General features: G+C 36.3%; 1 protein-coding gene across 3 annotated transcripts in view; it reads left to right on the plus strand.

Moving 5' to 3' along the window:
* Positions 1–17500, plus strand: part of LOC125028512 (TBC1 domain family member 1-like) — a 29259-nt gene that overhangs the window by 8486 nt on the left and 3273 nt on the right. Inside the window, exons 6-25 of one of the 3 annotated variants that reach the window (XM_047617861.1) lie at positions 2497–2628; positions 4132–4378; positions 4709–4841; positions 4992–5094; positions 5945–6073; positions 8671–8791; positions 9036–9152; positions 9286–9496; positions 9727–9865; positions 10457–10716; positions 13909–13976; positions 14420–14560; positions 14796–14945; positions 15074–15235; positions 15510–15661; positions 15921–16013; positions 16172–16331; positions 16629–16798; positions 16905–17114; positions 17243–17410. In XM_047617861.1, the coding sequence (XP_047473817.1) occupies positions 2497–2628; positions 4132–4378; positions 4709–4841; positions 4992–5094; positions 5945–6073; positions 8671–8791; positions 9036–9152; positions 9286–9496; positions 9727–9865; positions 10457–10716; positions 13909–13976; positions 14420–14560; positions 14796–14945; positions 15074–15235; positions 15510–15661; positions 15921–16013; positions 16172–16331; positions 16629–16798; positions 16905–17114; positions 17243–17410 (3066 nt within the window). Of the gene's footprint in view, positions 1–2496; positions 2629–4131; positions 4379–4708; positions 4842–4991; positions 5095–5944; positions 6074–8670; positions 8792–9035; positions 9153–9285; positions 9497–9726; positions 9866–10456; positions 10717–13908; positions 14049–14419; positions 14561–14795; positions 14946–15073; positions 15236–15509; positions 15662–15920; positions 16014–16171; positions 16332–16628; positions 16799–16904; positions 17115–17242; positions 17411–17500 lie in introns of all 3 variants that reach the window. The other 2 variants (XM_047617860.1, XM_047617862.1) reach the window with 2 other exon arrangements.

Raw genomic sequence — 17500 nt, forward strand, 5'->3', positions numbered from 1 at the left:
GGGGAGATAGGACTAGTAATTAACCCCTACAATCTGAATGACATGACCATGATGTCATGAAAAAATTGGCTTGAGGGTTGAGTGTTGGGATCATAACGTCATGGAAAAATTTGGATGAGAACTGAGGTGGTGGAAACTTGCTGTCATGAGGCTGGGGTGATGGAATGACTTATCACAATGACTGATCACCCTCTTGGAGGGTGGTAAGATTCATTGGGCATTATGAAAGGGCTCTTACATTACTCTAGGGAGGACACTTTTCCTTTCTCATGATCCCATTCCTGCCAGGTGTGACTGGTGGCACAGGTTGTATTACAGAATATTGAGATTTTTTACTGAATTATGCACTACCTAGGGAGATGATATGGCACCTGTGTAAGGAAAATTGTCTATTACCATCTGGATACAGCATATCAATCATGATATTGGAAAATGGCAAGAAAGCAAAAAACACTTATGCAGAAAAAAAGATAATAACATTACAAAAGGGAGGCAAGGAATCTTGACACTGCCTATGTGTGTTCTTGTGCATCTGGCCTACAAGCCACACACCTATGAGAGTGGCCACTCAAGTAAGCCTAATGCCCAAATTTGGGATCACTTGCAGTTAGTGAAGTGCCTGTATCCAAGGACTTAACTCCTTGGTGACAAAGCACTTGTAGAACCATTTAAGTGTAAACACAATTGATAAATAAACTCACAGTGGGCATGGCATTTACACACATGCCATTCCTGGTGGCAATTGGTGCTGGGGACATACATTTTCTACTGTGGTTTTGTTTCATTAATTTTATTTATGTAGTTAGCTGAGCACTTTGTCACAAAGTAATTAAGTACTAAGCCTACCTAATCTCATGTGTTTACCCTATTCCTTGAATTTTCAGCTTTATTCTTTGTTAACTTCACAGTCAGTTAGCACATTGAAGCCATTCACATGGAAAATAAAAATAAACCAAACCAAACCACAGTGCAGTGTATGTGCATGCACCCACAGTTTTAATGGGTTAAATGCATTTTTTCCAGTGCATGGATAAACTATTGTAAAAGTTGGTTGGAAGGCAATGTACAATTGCCTGCGCTATAGCTGATACACCCCATTTTCAGTGGTCAGCAGGAGCGTGAGCACCTCTGTCTTTTTTTATATTCTCATGCTATATACAGTTTAAATGGATTGGAGCAAACCTGTTTTATGATGGAGGCCTCCATCATAAAACAGGGCCTGCCCCCACAACAAAGAAAGATGGTAGAAGTGGCATACATACACTCTACTAACAACTTCAACACCGCAATGGGGAGCCACAAACTAGCCAAGGCTGTTGCTCACCTGATCACCGACGTGACCTGACCGCCAAGTACATATATATACTTCTATGTATCTCTTGTTCTATATGCCCTGATGAAGCAGTAAATGCGAAAAGGCCTTCGGCACATTTGTGTGTTTTCCTGTACTTCCCTTCATTGTTCTACTTGCAATTTGTTCGACATGAATTCCACACACACACACACACATATATATATATATATATATATATATATATATATATATATATATATATATATATATATATATATATATACACACACACACACACACACACACACACACACACACACACACACACACACACACACACACACACACACACACACACACACACACACACACACACATACACAAACACACACACATATATACACACATAGATGTATACAGATACAAATATATATATATTTAGACATACATATAAAAATATATATACATATACATATATATACATAGAGACATACATTTACATATACATATATTTATATATATATATATATATATATATATATATATATATATATATATATATATGTACATATACATACATATATACATACACATATACATATGTACATATGTATATGTGTATATATATAATATATATATGTACATATATACATACATATATACATATATACAGTGAGTTGGCATTAGTTGACACAGGCTGGGCTCCCCTCATGGGCATAGCTTGGGCGAGGCTCAGCTTTGCATATCGGACTTATCCTTTTCTCTCTCTCTCTCTCTCTCTCTCTCTCTCTCTCTCTCTCTCTCTCTCTCTCTCTCTCTCTCTCTCTCTCTCTCTCTCTCTCTCTCTCTCTCTCTCTCTCTCTCTCTCTCTCTCTCGCTCTCTCTCACTCTCTCTCTCAGCATATATTGCTAAGGCAAAGTGATGGTAAATTCTTTACACAATAAAATTATCCACTTATTTTGTATGTAGAAAATGATTTAACAGTTATATATTTTCAGGCTAATGCTTCAATATTTTTTTTTATCTCAGGCTTTAGAATGAGAAACAAGCACATCTTTGCCACTTCTATTATTCATTGAAAATAGGGTGTACCAGGTATATGTGCAGGCAATTGTACAAGAAACATCCAGAAAAGAGATGGTGCAAGGGAGAGGAGTAGTCATGAGAATACCTGGACACATTCTTTTCCTTTTTCCAACAGAGTGGTAACATACAGCCAAATAGTGCTGCTATATCATATCAGCAAGAAGGCAGTGGTCTATCTGTACCAAATATTGTATTCTCCAATTTCTGTGAGTCAGACATTGAACCTCGCAGTCGTAGTAACTCCAGGGTAAGAGGTGGTTCTTGCCCAGTTTGTAGATGGTAGAAGCAACTCGACTATGATAATTGTTAACTGTTACTGGCTAAAGAATGTAAACTTCATTTGCTTTGGTGATTGACTCTTAGATTGAGTTAGTAGATGGTAGTAGAATTTCATGTTATATTAATTATACTAATACAATTAACCAGCTGATTGATTGGAAATGAAAACAGTTTTGAATGTGAAAGATTTTTCATGGAAGATCTTTTTTCATGTTGCTTTTTTGGAAGAGGAATAGCTACTGAAAACCATGTCTGTGTTCAGTGCTGTACATTTGTTCTGTATTTACACATTTTGAATAGAACATGTTGATTGTTGATAATGTCTGCAGGATGCCACCAAATGAATAGTGAAAGTAGGAATAATTTTGAAGAATTTTCTACATTAAAAAGGGAGGGAAAATGTGTTTTTGATACTTCAAATTGGTGTTTGCACAATCTGTGATGTGAATTTTACTAGATAGTGAACTAACATGCTCCATGGTGGCTGTGATAAAGAAGAGAAATATCTGAATGCGCTGATTTGATGAAACAATCATAACAACTGGCATACGTTCACTGACATCATTTAACTTGCTTCCCAGTATAATCATGCCTGCTTTTTAATTACCTAGTTGTGTGTGCCTATCTGTTGTCATGTCTTTTATCCCTGCACTTCCGGTCCATTTTTAGATTAAATACAGAATTTGTGTTTATTTATTCATGTAACGGAATAGTCATAGCTTGATACTGGACTATATTTGTTGTAAATTTTATGACATCCCAGTTGATTTGCAATTTATGCCTTAACTAAAACTTTTATTCTGCTTATCCAGACATATTTACACAGGTTTTATTTTTATTGTTTTTTGCTTTTGTAACATTGATGGTTATATTTTGTATAATATTTTTATACCTACCTATGTACATTGAAACTAGAACTTTGATTTTGATGTTGTGCATTAATACAGTATCTAGCTAATAGAGATTTGATAGTTCATTATTAGAATATTATGGGATGTTGGTTGGTTTACCTTTTTAGGTGTTTACAGTAGTTAAGTATAGTAATTCCAGTGATGATAAGTATCATGCATATTATTGATAATTTAGTACAATACATAGAAGTGATGAGTTTAGCTTTACTGTTTCTGTGTTTAACCTAGACCATAATAGTTATGATCGTTTGTAGTGAGAAAACTTTTAATCCCTACAATATTACTAAGATATCTTTGTAAATGGACTTACATGTCTTTTGCAGACTGATTGTAACTTACTCATTTATTGCAGGGGACACTGGACTAGCCTATTTACAAAAATGCTTTTATTCTTATACCCACAAAATCTCTTTAAAATTCATACTTAAAAAAAATAGAGTTGCAAATTTAGATTCTTTTGCACACATATTCTTTTTGATGCTATACTTTTTATTCCTACTTATATGGATATATGATAAATATATGGACAGATGTATTCCAATAACTTTTTTTTTTCATAGGAACTGGGGAAAATTCTCTTACCATCAAGCCAAGGCAAAGAAAAAGACCAGGAGAACAAAGAGCCCCACAAGGCTGCCAAAGTACGATTCTCACTCTGGGGGAATGTAGATCAGGCATCGCAGTCATCAACAGAGCCATCATGCAAGGCTCCCTCTACCTCAGACCATGAGAGCCACCCTGCTGTGGAAATGATGACATATAGGTCCACCAGCCTCAACGCTGAAACTGAAGCGGCAGCTAGTCAAAGTTGGTGTTTTTATTATCATGAAAATGTTCTTGTATATTTTTATTGCCTTCTACATTTTTTTTTTGGGGGGGGGGGGTCATTGTAATAATTTTCCACATTGATACTTGACTAGCTAACTCTTTAAGGAAATGAAAGGGGCAGAAAACTATGAGAAAGATCCTTTAGAAATACTTTTGTAAGGAAGAGATAAAAACAAGATCATTTTAGGTCACAAATGCTGTTCACCATATATTAAAATATTTTAAGCTTTCATTATGTAATAATGGGATTTTGTTGACCTAGCTGATCTGTGGATTTGTTAATAGCATGCCTGACTCCTAAATTCTTAGGGTTTGACAATCAACGAGACAAAGAAGACACCCCAGAATCTGATGAATCATCTGCACCAGAGTTGTCCGTTGTTGAGCCATTTCGACAGCGTCTGAGAACAATTTCTGGAGATTCTAGTCAGTTATTTCGCAGGTAAATTTTTATCAATTTCTTCCTCCTCCCTCGCATAATCTTTAAGGAAATCTTGGATTTCCATTTTTATCGGTAATTGTATCAAATACAACTTTTGTTTTGAAAATATAAACAAAGATTAGTAGCTCATAATTTTTTGCTTTATTCCAGGGCACCAACTACACAGGAACATGGGATGCGTGCTCGAGCTGGTTCAATAGGCAGCATAACCGCAAAACCTAGAGGCATCCGTTATAATGATTGTGATTTAAGAGTAAGGTTTTCTTTCTTTTTTATATATTTTTTGCACCATTATCCATTTGGTGTCTTGTACTTACAAATTAAGCATAATGTTTTTATTTTAGTAATCTTTACTAAATATGAAATATTATCTTGCAAAATTTCTGTGCATATTCTTTATTCAGAGGCATAAAAAGAACCCATGTCCTGTTGGCTAGAGGGTTCATGGTGATATTCCTTTCAGATTCCAAAATATTTTCTTAGGAATGTCCACTTATTGGTTTGACTGTTCTTTTCCATTCTTCTTTATTCTGTTTAGTGATGAAGGGTAAAAATAGACATAGAAAAGGTAAAGAGTGGTAAAAAGTGGACAAAGAGGAGTTCTAGTCTAAAATCTTTAGGCGTATGGTATAGGTAATTGTTTCACACTTTGAAATGGTTCATGATAGGTGAGAATCATAGTTGATACTACTTTTGGCTATTATGTTTGGTGATTATTTGCACTATTGTATTTTTCATGATAGACAGAGAGAGAGAGAAAAAAAAAAGAGATGTTCTATGCATTAGCTTAAACATGCACCATAACCATACAGTTTTTCAGTAAGCCACATACTCATGTATTTGGTTATTTTTAATGATAACTTAAATGAAATAATTTTTTTTTCTATCAAGCTGGAAGTGTTGGTTGGGTAAGTTGTGAACTGATCAATTGGTATCACTTCTATGTTAATCTCTTGTAATTATCAGCATTCCTTGATGTAGGTCATTATTATCTGATGAATATTGTTATAATTTTCAAATTTCTAATAAGAATATGGATATTAAGCCATTACCATTTAATTTTAATCAAATTATATGACATGTAAATATTTTACTTTCATCAGATGCTGAGCCATGACTTCAACCGTACAATGCTGTTCCACATTGGACGGAGTGAAATCCAGCTAATTAATCCAGAGGTCAAGTCAGTTCAGCTCAACAAACACTTTAGAGATATTGCCCACTGTTGCCAGGTAAGTGGTTATGTGATCCTGAAAGGGAAGTGATACAGTATTTAAAAGTATAATCTACATTAATGATGATATTATCATTATTATTATTATTATTATTATTATTATTATTATTATGATTATTATTATCATTATTATTATTTTTGTAATATTATTTACTTTTATTGATTATGCTCATGTCCATTTAGTGGTCAGTTTGTTGCTAGATTTATGAAGAGTTACTGACATTATGATAAAACATATGGATTGGTTTAGGCCCTTGTAGACGGTTTGAGCACCTCTATGATTTGGAATATGGTCCAGAAAAATTGGGGTGTCTTTTACTTGGGGTGGCAAAGGAAGTCTAAAAAAGTTCAAGCCAAGGATTCTAGTCAAAAGTTGAATGCTCAAACGTTCTGTAACAACTTTTGGAGATTTGATGAAATATGGTCATTTGGAATTGGTGACTAGGGTATGGCAAGAGAGTCTCTAGTCAACTAAGAAATACTTACTTGACTGATGTATTTTACAACCTTATATTTTTTTTAACCTAATCACTATGGATATGTATTGCTCCCTGTAGTTTTTTTGTGCTTAGCCATCAAAGAGTCTATCAGTAGGCCCTAGTGACTGCCATTCCCTGAATTGTCAGGAAAATTTATTTTTCTTTCTAATACTCTTGATATTGATGCTGTTATTATTCTGACTAATATTATGATTATTAAATTGTTTATAAAGTCTTGGTGACATTAAAGACATATAATACAAAAGAAACTTTCCAAAAATCAAGAAAAAGGGTGAACAAATGAGATAGGTAGGAATAATAACTGACTTCTTTGCGACTAAGCACTTTGAGCCATCTGTGTTTAAATACAGTAAATAAACTTATATTACAGTGGGCATGGCATGTACTCTTGCCATTTGTGCCGATTGGGTTAAGTGTGCTAATTATTTCTGTAAAGAATTTCATTTGATAGAAACTGATATCTTCTTTGTTTAGGCTCACAGTGTTTAATTCATCAAAATGTTTAATGACTAAAATCAGGTGCATGAATTTGGGAAATTGGTAGTATATAGGTAGTGGGTCACTTCAAAGCTTGGATGATATCACAGACTGGTTGTTTAAATTAGTGCTCATGAGACCACAGCTTAACCTAGTGTATGTACATGCCATGCCCACAATAAGTTCATTTTATTAATTGTTTTTACACATAGATGGCTCCACAAGGGCTTAGTCACCAAAGAGCCAGTTACTAATCCTAGCTCTATCACCTGTTTACCCTTTTCTGTGATTTTTGTGAAATTATTTATCCTATTTATATTGCTAGTTAATGATGCTGTCTTAATTATAATGCCAGTAGTAATGGGAACAGCATATCCTTGGTCAATGGCACATTTCATGGAATGGTTGTGGTAGCCAGAGTCACAGATGGCACTATATCTTGACATACCCAGCAAAGTTGGCTCATCTGATGGAGCTCGGCTTTCTCTGATATTAGCGACATCGTTTGTTTGGTGTCACTATTAGACACAGGCACTTAGACTGAAGGAAAACCTTCCTTCCCTCCTTCCTTCCATTTTTTTTCTTCTTTTTCTTTTTCTTTCTTTCTTTTTTCTTTCTCTCTTTCTTTCTCTCTTTCTTGCTTTCTTTCTTTCTTTCTTTCTTTCTTTCTTTCTTTCTCTCTTTCTTTCTTTTTTCTTTCTCTCTTTTTTCTTTCTTTCTTTCTTTCTTTCTTTCTTTCTTTCTCTCTTTCTTTCTTTCTTTCTTTCTTTCTGTCTTTCATTCTTTCTTTCTTTCTTTCTTATGAAAAATGTTGTGCATGAAGTACTGAATGTGGGAAACACAAGCAATCCCATGATAGTGGCCACTAGCCAGTCGTTAAATTCATTGTTAATAGGTGAAGAGCATTACGAAAAAAAAATCCGGAAAACTCAAGGAGGTGAAATCAGGTGAAATCACAGAGAGTACTAATTGGCTCTTGGTGACTGAGCACTTGTGGAGCCATCTATGTGTAGATACATTTTACAAGACAACACAGTGAACATCATATTTTCTCGGGTTAAGCAAGCATAGAAGGTGTCAAGAGAGTCATTATGTTGTTATCACTATTATCTCTACAGAGATAAGCATTTCCATTCGCTTGTCTGCTCGAGTGATAAAGTTGTCAGCAGTGCAAATCCTAAGAAAAGTTTATTATATTATCACTGGAACGGGCTGAGGTTTGTATGTGAGCAGAATGTTTTTTGTTGTTTTTTTAATAGTAATGTTTATTTATCATTGTTTTCTATACTCTTTTTTTTCCCCTGTATATTTCTATTCTTGTCTGTGGACCCTGTTATCCTGTCTTCTGTCAACACTACCATGTTATCTTTTTTTTTTTTTATGTTTATCTCTCTCTCACTCTCTCCATCTCACTTTTTTCCCTCTTTTTTTTTATTTATTTATTTTTTATATTGCATTGTCTGTCATTCAGTACATCATCAGTTTAAAGTTTAAAAACAAGGAGAAAATGTTTACAGATATTATTGTCTCGCTAGCCTTCCTAGATATACACCTTTTATTTTAACAGGCTTGTACTTCATACTGATGATATTACTTTCATTTTATGTTGTCTTTTCAGGGCGTCAAACAGAATGATCACTTTGGATTCATTTGCCGAGAGATAAGTGGTGACACCCCTTGCTACCTTGGATATGTTTTTAAGTGCCAGATCAGCTCAGTTACTGATGAAATCATGCAAGGTTGTTAAAATGATTATTCAGTCATTATTATAAAGATTGAAGTAATGAAGAACTTGTCATAAACAAAATTTTATATAACAGTAATGTAGATTCCATATATCAACTTTCATTTACTTCTATACCATATGGAAATGGCATCTTTGACCATTGTTACAATTATTAAATATGTGTCCCAATAGAAGCTCTGAAATACTGATATTGTTATCATTAAAGTATAATGATTAAATATCTTTTAAAATTGCAGCTCTTAGTAAAGCATTTGCTGCGGTGCATGAAGCACAGTTACGTGAAAGACAAGAAAACCTGTTGTGTGATCAATGTCCAATGAGGTGGTTCAGCCAACTGTGTGGAGAAGTTGAAGGTAATACCTTCTTATGTGAATTTTTATGTGAAATGTTATTTTTCATTATAACCATATTAGTTTTTTTTGTGATAAATTGTTATGGAGACGAGAGAGGAGTAAGTTCTTAAATTTATCTTCTTTTTATTGATAGGGATGCCGGCAGCTAAAGCCCACACAGTTATTATGAAACGCTTGAATTCACTGCCAGAAGACGATCGGACAACCCTTATTGCAAAATATGAGGGGGCAGAGGTTTCAGATACTCAGGCTCAGAATAATATTCTTATGATGCTCCTCAGAGCTCATTTTGAATGCAAGCAATCGACTCACACCCACACAGCCCTACCTGGTGGTGGAGTTAAGTAAGTGGATTATGGGAAGTCTTGTATCCTTGTTGAGAATTGCTCATTTTTGTATTTGTGTTTTCTGATTTTTCACTCATTAATTAATGGGACTTTGGTAAGGCTAATTAATTAGGTTATTAATTTTTCATTACTTCTTGCTGCATGTAAGCATTTAAGAAGATTCTCATGTAATTATTTTTTTAGGGTATCCTCTTTTTCTGTTGATTAATAGAGATGCATTCCAACAGGCCAGATTTCCATATAGGTGCGAATTTTGAGTCCTCCATACGTCGAGCCAAAAAGAGCCTGGCAACATCTTTCAACCAGTTACTCAAACGGGAGGGACGAGAAAGTGAGAGTGCTGAACGAGAGGGATCACCTGCAGAGGTATTGAATGATTGCTTGAGGATACACATTTGTGAATGAATGTATGGGCATGTTTATGAATGATCTTATGCTTTGAAATAAATACACATTTACACATTTACAGCTTAGTATATTGGAAGATGATTGAATAAATGCGAATGAAGATATAAAATGAAAAAAATAAAACAATAATTTTGATAATGGTAATGACAGATAACTGTTATTGATGATCATGATAATGGGGTAATGATAAATACACTATGGAATATAGTAGCATACATTTACATAGGAATATAAATTAATAGATCTGAATGCAGAGCAAAAAATAGATGAATAACGATATTGAATACTACATTGAGAATACATATTTTTTAATGATTTTCTTGTGTTAGAAAGAAAGATAAAATCAAAATGTATCCCATAAGGCTGCAGTTCCTCAACCCACTTTCAACCCCTCCAGCTGAAAATACCCTTAAATTTTCAACTTTTACCAGGAGAAAGTTGGTGGAATGTTAGGTTTTGTTGTCTCTGATGCCTGGAAGGGAGCATTACTCAGTTGAGTTAATCACACCTGTCTGATCACAATTCTAGATAATCATTTCACCATCCCAGGATCAGTCGTCCAGCTCGTCTGGGAGTGGCTCTGGGGAGAAGCACCATACCTCAACCACAACCCCCCAAAAAGTGCGCATGGAAGGCCTCAGTGACTCCCCTCTTGGCCATCGTCACCGGCCTCGCTCATCTACTGTCAGTTCCTCTGGGGGAGATTCCATGAGGCGTGAGTTCCTTGCCAAACGGGCAGCAGCTAAGCAGAAGATGATTGCTGAGAAGGCAGCTAAAGAGAGTGCACCTGTTAGTCCAAAGAGAAACATGTAAGTTTGTTGAACCTTTTTATTTTTATTTTGGTTTTCATGTAAATATGATATGTTTGAGAGGTCTGATGCAACAGTTAAAGGTGGTATGAAATCAATTAAAAATCTCAACTCAGTTTCATCATGAGCAATATCAGTTGCAAGGTGACAGTGTGGGGGGAGGGGAGAGGATTCCATAAGCAAGCAGAGTAGGTCTGCAGCCCAGATGGAGAGTGGATTCATGCCTGTAGCTAACTCCAAACATATCCTCCACTCAGTGAGGGAACAAGGTAGCAGTTGCAAAACATAATAAATAATCCATACCATAGCTAACTGGCTATGGGAGATTGATAGTAGTATCCCAGGCTGTTGTATAGGATCGCAACATGATTGACAGCAGCAAAAATGAGTTGTGCCTAAGCTATCCTGTAGGGTTAACAACTGCTAACCAGGAGGGTTGCAGCACCATAGATGTGTTGGGGCCACTAACTGGCCAGTGGGAGGCTGCACTGGCAGGGAGAAAGGGGTCATGCTCCCAAAAGTAAAGATCTAACCATGACTACTCAGCAGAATTGGCAAAGGATTTTTGGGTCAAGCTTTGAACTGTCTGCTAGGGCATCTCGACTCTGTCAGTCAGGGTATTGGACTGCTGGTAGCTCAAAGCATGGCTGCTGGTACAGTCACTTTCTAGGAAACAACCTCCTTCTCCTCCTCCTCCTCCTCCTCCTCCTCCTCCTCCTCCTCCTCCTCCTCCTCCTCCTCCTCCTCCTCCTCCTCCTCCTCCTTTTCATCTTTCTCCTCCCCTTCCTCTATCTCCTCTTGCTCATCCTCTTCCTTCTCCTCTTCCTCTTCCTTTTCCTTCTCTTCCTCTCTCCTCATCTTTCTCTTCCTCTTTCTCCTCCTCTTTCTCCTCCTCTTTCTCTTCCTCTTTCTCCTCCTCTTCTACTTCTTTCTCTTTCTCCTCTTCTTCTACCTCTTTCTCTTTGTCCTCCTCTTTTACCTCCTATTTCTCCTCCTCTTCTACCTCTTTCTCTCTGCTAATTCTTCCTCTTCCTTTTTCTCCTCTGCTGCTTCTTCCTCTTTCTCCTCCTCTTTCTCTTCCTCTTCCACTTCCTCTTCCTCTTCCTCTTCCTCTCCCTCTCCCTCTTCCTCTCCCTCTTTCTCTCCCTCTTTCTCTTCCTACTCCTATTCCTATTTCTCCTCCTCTTCCTATTCCTATTTCTCCTCCTTTTCCTATTCCTATTTCTCCTCCTTTTCCTATTCCTATTTCTCCTCCTCTTCCTCTTCTATCTCCTATTCATCTTTCTCCTCCTCTTCCTCTTCCCCTTCCCCTTCCCCTTCCCCTTCATCTTTCTCCTCCTCTTCCTCTATCTCCTCCTGCTCATCCTCTTTCTCATCCTTCTCTTCCTTCTCTTCTTCCTCTTGCCTCATCTTTCTCTATATCTTTTCTCCTCCACCTCTGTCTCCTCCTCTTCTTCCTTCTCCTCCTCTTCTTCCCTCTCCTCCTCTTCCTCTTTCTCCTTTTCCTCCTCCTCTTCCTCCTCCTCTTCTTCTTCTTCTTTTTCTTCTTCTTCTTCTTCTTCTTCTTCTGCTTCTTCTTCTTCTTCTTCTGCTTCTTCTGCTTCTGCTATCTCTTCTTCCTCCTCTTCTTCTTCCTCTTCCTCCTCCTCCTCCTCCTCCTCCTCCTCCTCCTCCTCCTCCTCCTCCTCCTCCTCCTCCTCCTCCTCCTCCTCCTCCTCCTCCTCCTCCTCCTCCTCCTCCTCCTCCTCCTCCTCCTCCTCCTCCTCCTCCTCCTCCTCCTCCTCCTCCTCCTCCTCTTCTTCTTCTTACTCCATTCCACTTTCTTTTGGGAGTTTCCTTTTCTCAAGGACATATAAAAATGAGGTTAGTATGTTCAGGAAAAAGATTACCACAGGGTGGCCTCGACATGTGATTCATCTCCACCCCTTCCTCTCTTAACCCAATGCCGATGGGCATGGCATGTACATATGTTTCATGCCCACTGCGAGTTTACTTTATTAATTGTTTTTACACATAGATGGCCATGCTTGTACTAAATCACCAACGAGCCAGTTATGAGTACTTCCTGTCTCGCCTGTTTACTCTTTTCCTTGATTTGTGAAAATATTTTTCATTATCTTATTTTGCTGTTACTAATGTTTATAACATTATAGTAATTATAATGTCTATAAGAAAAATAACACCATCGATATTCATAGCATTAGTAAAAATTAAATTTTTCCCTCCAATTCAGGGAAAGGTGAAGTTAAGAGAGGTTACAAGGCCTACTAATTGACTCCTTTGTGGCTAAGCACACTAGCAGAGCCATCTATGTGCAGAGACATTTCACAAAGGAATTTAAAATGAACACAGCATTTTCCCGGTGGCATTGGGTTTATATTTTTTTTTTGTCTCTCCCTTTCTCTCTCCTTCTCCCTTTTCCCCCTTTCCCCTTTTCCTATTTCTCTCTCTTTCTCTCCCCATCTCTCTTCCCCTTCCCTCTCCTTCTCCTGCCCTCCTTTTCCCACACACTAACGATTGTGGCCCCCACTCATTTTACTTTTTTTTTCTTCTCTCATTTTCTATTTCTATTCTATTCTTTTATTTTAGATTGCCCCTCCCCCTTCCTGATTTTCAGTTTCTAAAGGATATTTTGTAAATGAGGTTACCATGCATTTGGAAATGTACAGTGAACTAGTATATGGATGATACAAAACATAAATACAAAATTTCACTTCAAACAAAAGTGGGAAAACTTATTGTTTATCTACAAAGCAGAGGCAAAGTCTTGGAAATAAGGGTTTATCAGATAGGAAGAGGAGCTAGGGAATTGCCAGTATGAACTTTCTCATTTACATATTTTTTCTTTAAATGTACTCTTGGAATTTGTGTTTTATTATATTGTTTTTCCTGTTTGATATCTGTTATTGTGCTTATTAACAGATTACTTCTAATCAGATGGAGTAACAGTATAATATGAGTTCATATAATGTAACAGCTAATGGGAACCACAGGATGTTTGGACAGGATGTCACTCTGACATTGGGAATTACAGTAATCAGTGGAAAACACAGTTCTCTGATAACATGAGTGCTAGCAGTCACAAGTGCCTAGAAGTTTAGGTTGTTGATAGTTGCCTCTTGATATTTTAACCAGTTTTGATCATCCAAAAATGAAAAATGTCTTCTATATATTGCACACACTCTTTGTCAGTTTTATGAAGGTGGGATCATCAAGTTCACGAACTGAGGAGGAACACAGCTCGGATGGAAAGAACAGTAGTAAGTCATCGTCTTCTACTTCATTCAGACATGCAATTCTTCAGCGTGTGGTGTCTCCTTGTAACAAAACAGGTAATTTAACAAAATATTAATGATCAATGCTAAATGACTTAATGTATTATATGGTACAGGTGTAGTCTGACATACAGATAACATTATATATACATATATATTTATGCACATTGTCATTTAAATAATTCAAGTTTGTTGACAGATTACATATACATGTTAAGACCTTTAGTCATAATTTGTTGAGGTCAAGAGATCACAACTCCTTAAGACATTCATTATTTTCTGTACATTTAATTTTTTATGCAGGCAATAAAATTCCATTCCAGTGAAAATAATTCACATCAAGATAGATTTTGAACATTAAGTGAGACTATGTCTAGGCCTAAAATATATGGTAGATAAGTTATTACATTGACTATTGCTACCAACAGAAGGACAGGATAAGTCACGAGGCCAGTTAGAAAGGCCTTTGGGAAAGAGACCGATAGCACAATTAAAAGTGATCTGGAAGAAAGCAATATTCCAGCAGATTCTTCTTAATCGAATGGAGAAGGAAAGCCAGCGCATAAGAGGTAGGCTTAGTAAAGTTCTTTGATGTTTATTGATTGTTCATTTGAATTCATTGGTAACTTGGATTATGTCAAATAATTTTAGTTTCAACATTTAGTGCTCTAATGCAGTTGAGAAATATGATTTAAGAATATAAGTTGTAAGAGATTGTCTGTTTGTGTTTATTTTCAATGCAGATTTTAAACTTTTTATTTAATTTTTTATTATTATTTTTTTTTTATCTTTATTTTTTTTAAGCTTACCAGCAAGAGGTAGCTCTCTTGCGAGTACGGTTGAATTATGATGAAGAAGACCTCCCACGGGAGGCAGTACAGGCCTGGGAATTGATGCTCTCCAGACCTCATGTCAGAATTGATTCAAACATCCTCCATAGTGGTGTTAAGCAAGGTAAGAGAGAGCTTTGCATTATACTTTCATTTGGTTTTATAAATGAAGCTTTTTCTGGAAAAATCTTGTTGATGTATAATGCATATTACAGTACTAATAAGACATCTCTCTGAACTCTACTGTAACAGGTGTTCCCAAAGCAGTTCGTGGGAATGTCTGGGAGCTCCTTATCCACCAACACATAGCACGGAATCCAAAAGCACTGCCGCAAGTACCTAATTACAACACACCATTTGAGAGCATGATCAAGGACCTCACATCACAACACCATGCTATACTTATAGATTTAGGTGTGAAATCTTGTTTTTTTGTGTGTGTGTTTTTTCATGTATACCAGCTTCATGTCAAAATTGCAATGGAAGTAGACTAAAGTTTAGGTGTTTACATGAGACAGAATTTAGATTATTATGAATAATGTTACAAATGGGTGCTACATATTCCATGTTTTTGCATAATCAGAAAGGAGATATTTTTAGAGTTCATATTTTTTGTGTTTTTGTTTTTTGTCAGACAGAAAATACAGAGCATGTTTTCTTTGTTCATATAGATATTTTTTATCACCAGGTCGTACGTTCCCAACCCATCCTTACTTCATGCAGACTCTTGGGCCTGGTCAGCTGGCTCTCTTCAATGTCCTAAAGGCTTATTCACTTCTTGATAGTGATGTGGGTTATTGCCAAGGCCTTAGTTTTGTTGGAGGTGTTTTGTTACTACATGTAAGTAATATTTTCTTTTTTTTTTTTACTGACATGCTTTTTTAACTCATCCAGTATATATTCTGTTATTGAATCATCTTAGGGAGAGTAGGTGCTTATTGTCATAGAATTGCTTAGAATAATGAATTTTTTTCTATGCAAAATTGTTATGTAGCAGTAGCCAAAGTATCTGCAAAACATCTTGCCTTTAACCATACAAATACTTGAACTTTCTAACATTTAGTAATCAGTGGCATGTATTAAATCCAATCACTTGCAGGCAGAAGATGAAATTGCCTACAATCTGCTCAAACATATAATGTATGTAATGGGATGCAGACGTCAGTACAGACCAGACTTCATTGGTCTTCAGGTTAGTTTGATACACTGTAATTGTACTGTGCTTTGAGGTCTTTCGAAGAGCATGAGCGTTATGAAGTATGAAAGGGTGAATTTCTGAATTTTCTATGAGAAACTGTTAATGAGAAGTTTATCTTTATTTTGTATTAACATTTCTTGATTTATCAACAGGTACAAATGTATCAACTCTCACGCTTGTTACATGACCAGCTACGGAAATTGTACGACCATTTGGAGAACCATGAGGTTACACCCCAGCTTTTTGCTGCTCCATGGTTCCTGACGATGTTTGCTTCACAGTTCCCATTAAGTTTTGTTGTTCGTGTATTTGGTAAGAGCATTTTTATTGTTTAGTATTTTTGTGTTATTTGATATGATGATCATTTACTTAATTTTTTGTTGGTATTATCTGTTTGATTTGATGATTAAACTTTTTTGAATCTTGTCAAGTTATATAATAAAGATTTCAAAATATCGGTGTTCCTTATGTAATATAGGTAAATTTCTTAATGCTTTAAATTTTTCAACTTGCAAGATTCTCCTGATAGACACGTGTTGAAATAATTCAATTATCCTGGTAAATATTCATGAATAAGTTTCACATTATCTTACTTTCTTACTGTTACAGATTTATTGTTCCTGGAAGGGATGGAAGCCATCTTTCGTGTTGCATTAGTGTTGCTAAGAACTCATGAAGAAGCATTGCTGGCATGTGATTCATTTGAGCAGATCATGGATTACATGAAAACAACCATGCCCAATGTTCAACTCTCTCAGCAAGGAAACATTATGTCTCAGGTATTTCCCTAGTTGTGTTCTGTCAGGTCATTATTGTGTACTATCCATATGGTTATCTCTCAGTGGATATGTAACTTTTTTATACAATTGTTTCTCATGATTACAGGCTTGTGAAATGTCATTGAGCAGAGAACTCCATGCTTATGAAGTTGAGTACCATGTACTCCAGGAAGAGCTGGCTCTCTCTCCCCAGAAAGATGCTGATTTCAAGAAGCTCCAAGAAGCCAATAGAAACCTTAAGAGACAGAACTTAGATTTGTTAGAACAACTTCATCATTCAAACTCACAGCAGCATGCACTTGAAACTTCAAACCAGGTACAATAAAAACAATAAAAATGTGAAAAGTTATTAGTGTCTGAATAGTCTTGGCAGTTGCCCCGTATTTTGTTTTTCTATATTTATTTTTGAAAAAAAATTTAAAGATCTAATATTATTCACTGCAGAGCCTGCAGCAAAGTCAGCATCATCTGGAGGTGAGGGTTAGATGGCTAGAACTCGAGCGTGGGAACCTGAAACAATTAGTGAGCCTTCTGTCGCAAAAGCTTTCTCCAGAGGCCTTGGCTGAAATTCCTCCTAACTTACAGCGGTTCTTGCCTACAGATGCCTTGAAGGTAATACTTGTTATATTTAGAATTTAATGAATTGAATATAGCTTTTCATCCATCTATCCATCCCTCCATCCATCCATCCATCCATCCATC

This window comes from Penaeus chinensis, chromosome 9 (assembly GCF_019202785.1).
Source record: "Penaeus chinensis breed Huanghai No. 1 chromosome 9, ASM1920278v2, whole genome shotgun sequence".
Taxonomy (NCBI): Eukaryota; Metazoa; Arthropoda; class Malacostraca; order Decapoda; family Penaeidae; genus Penaeus; species Penaeus chinensis.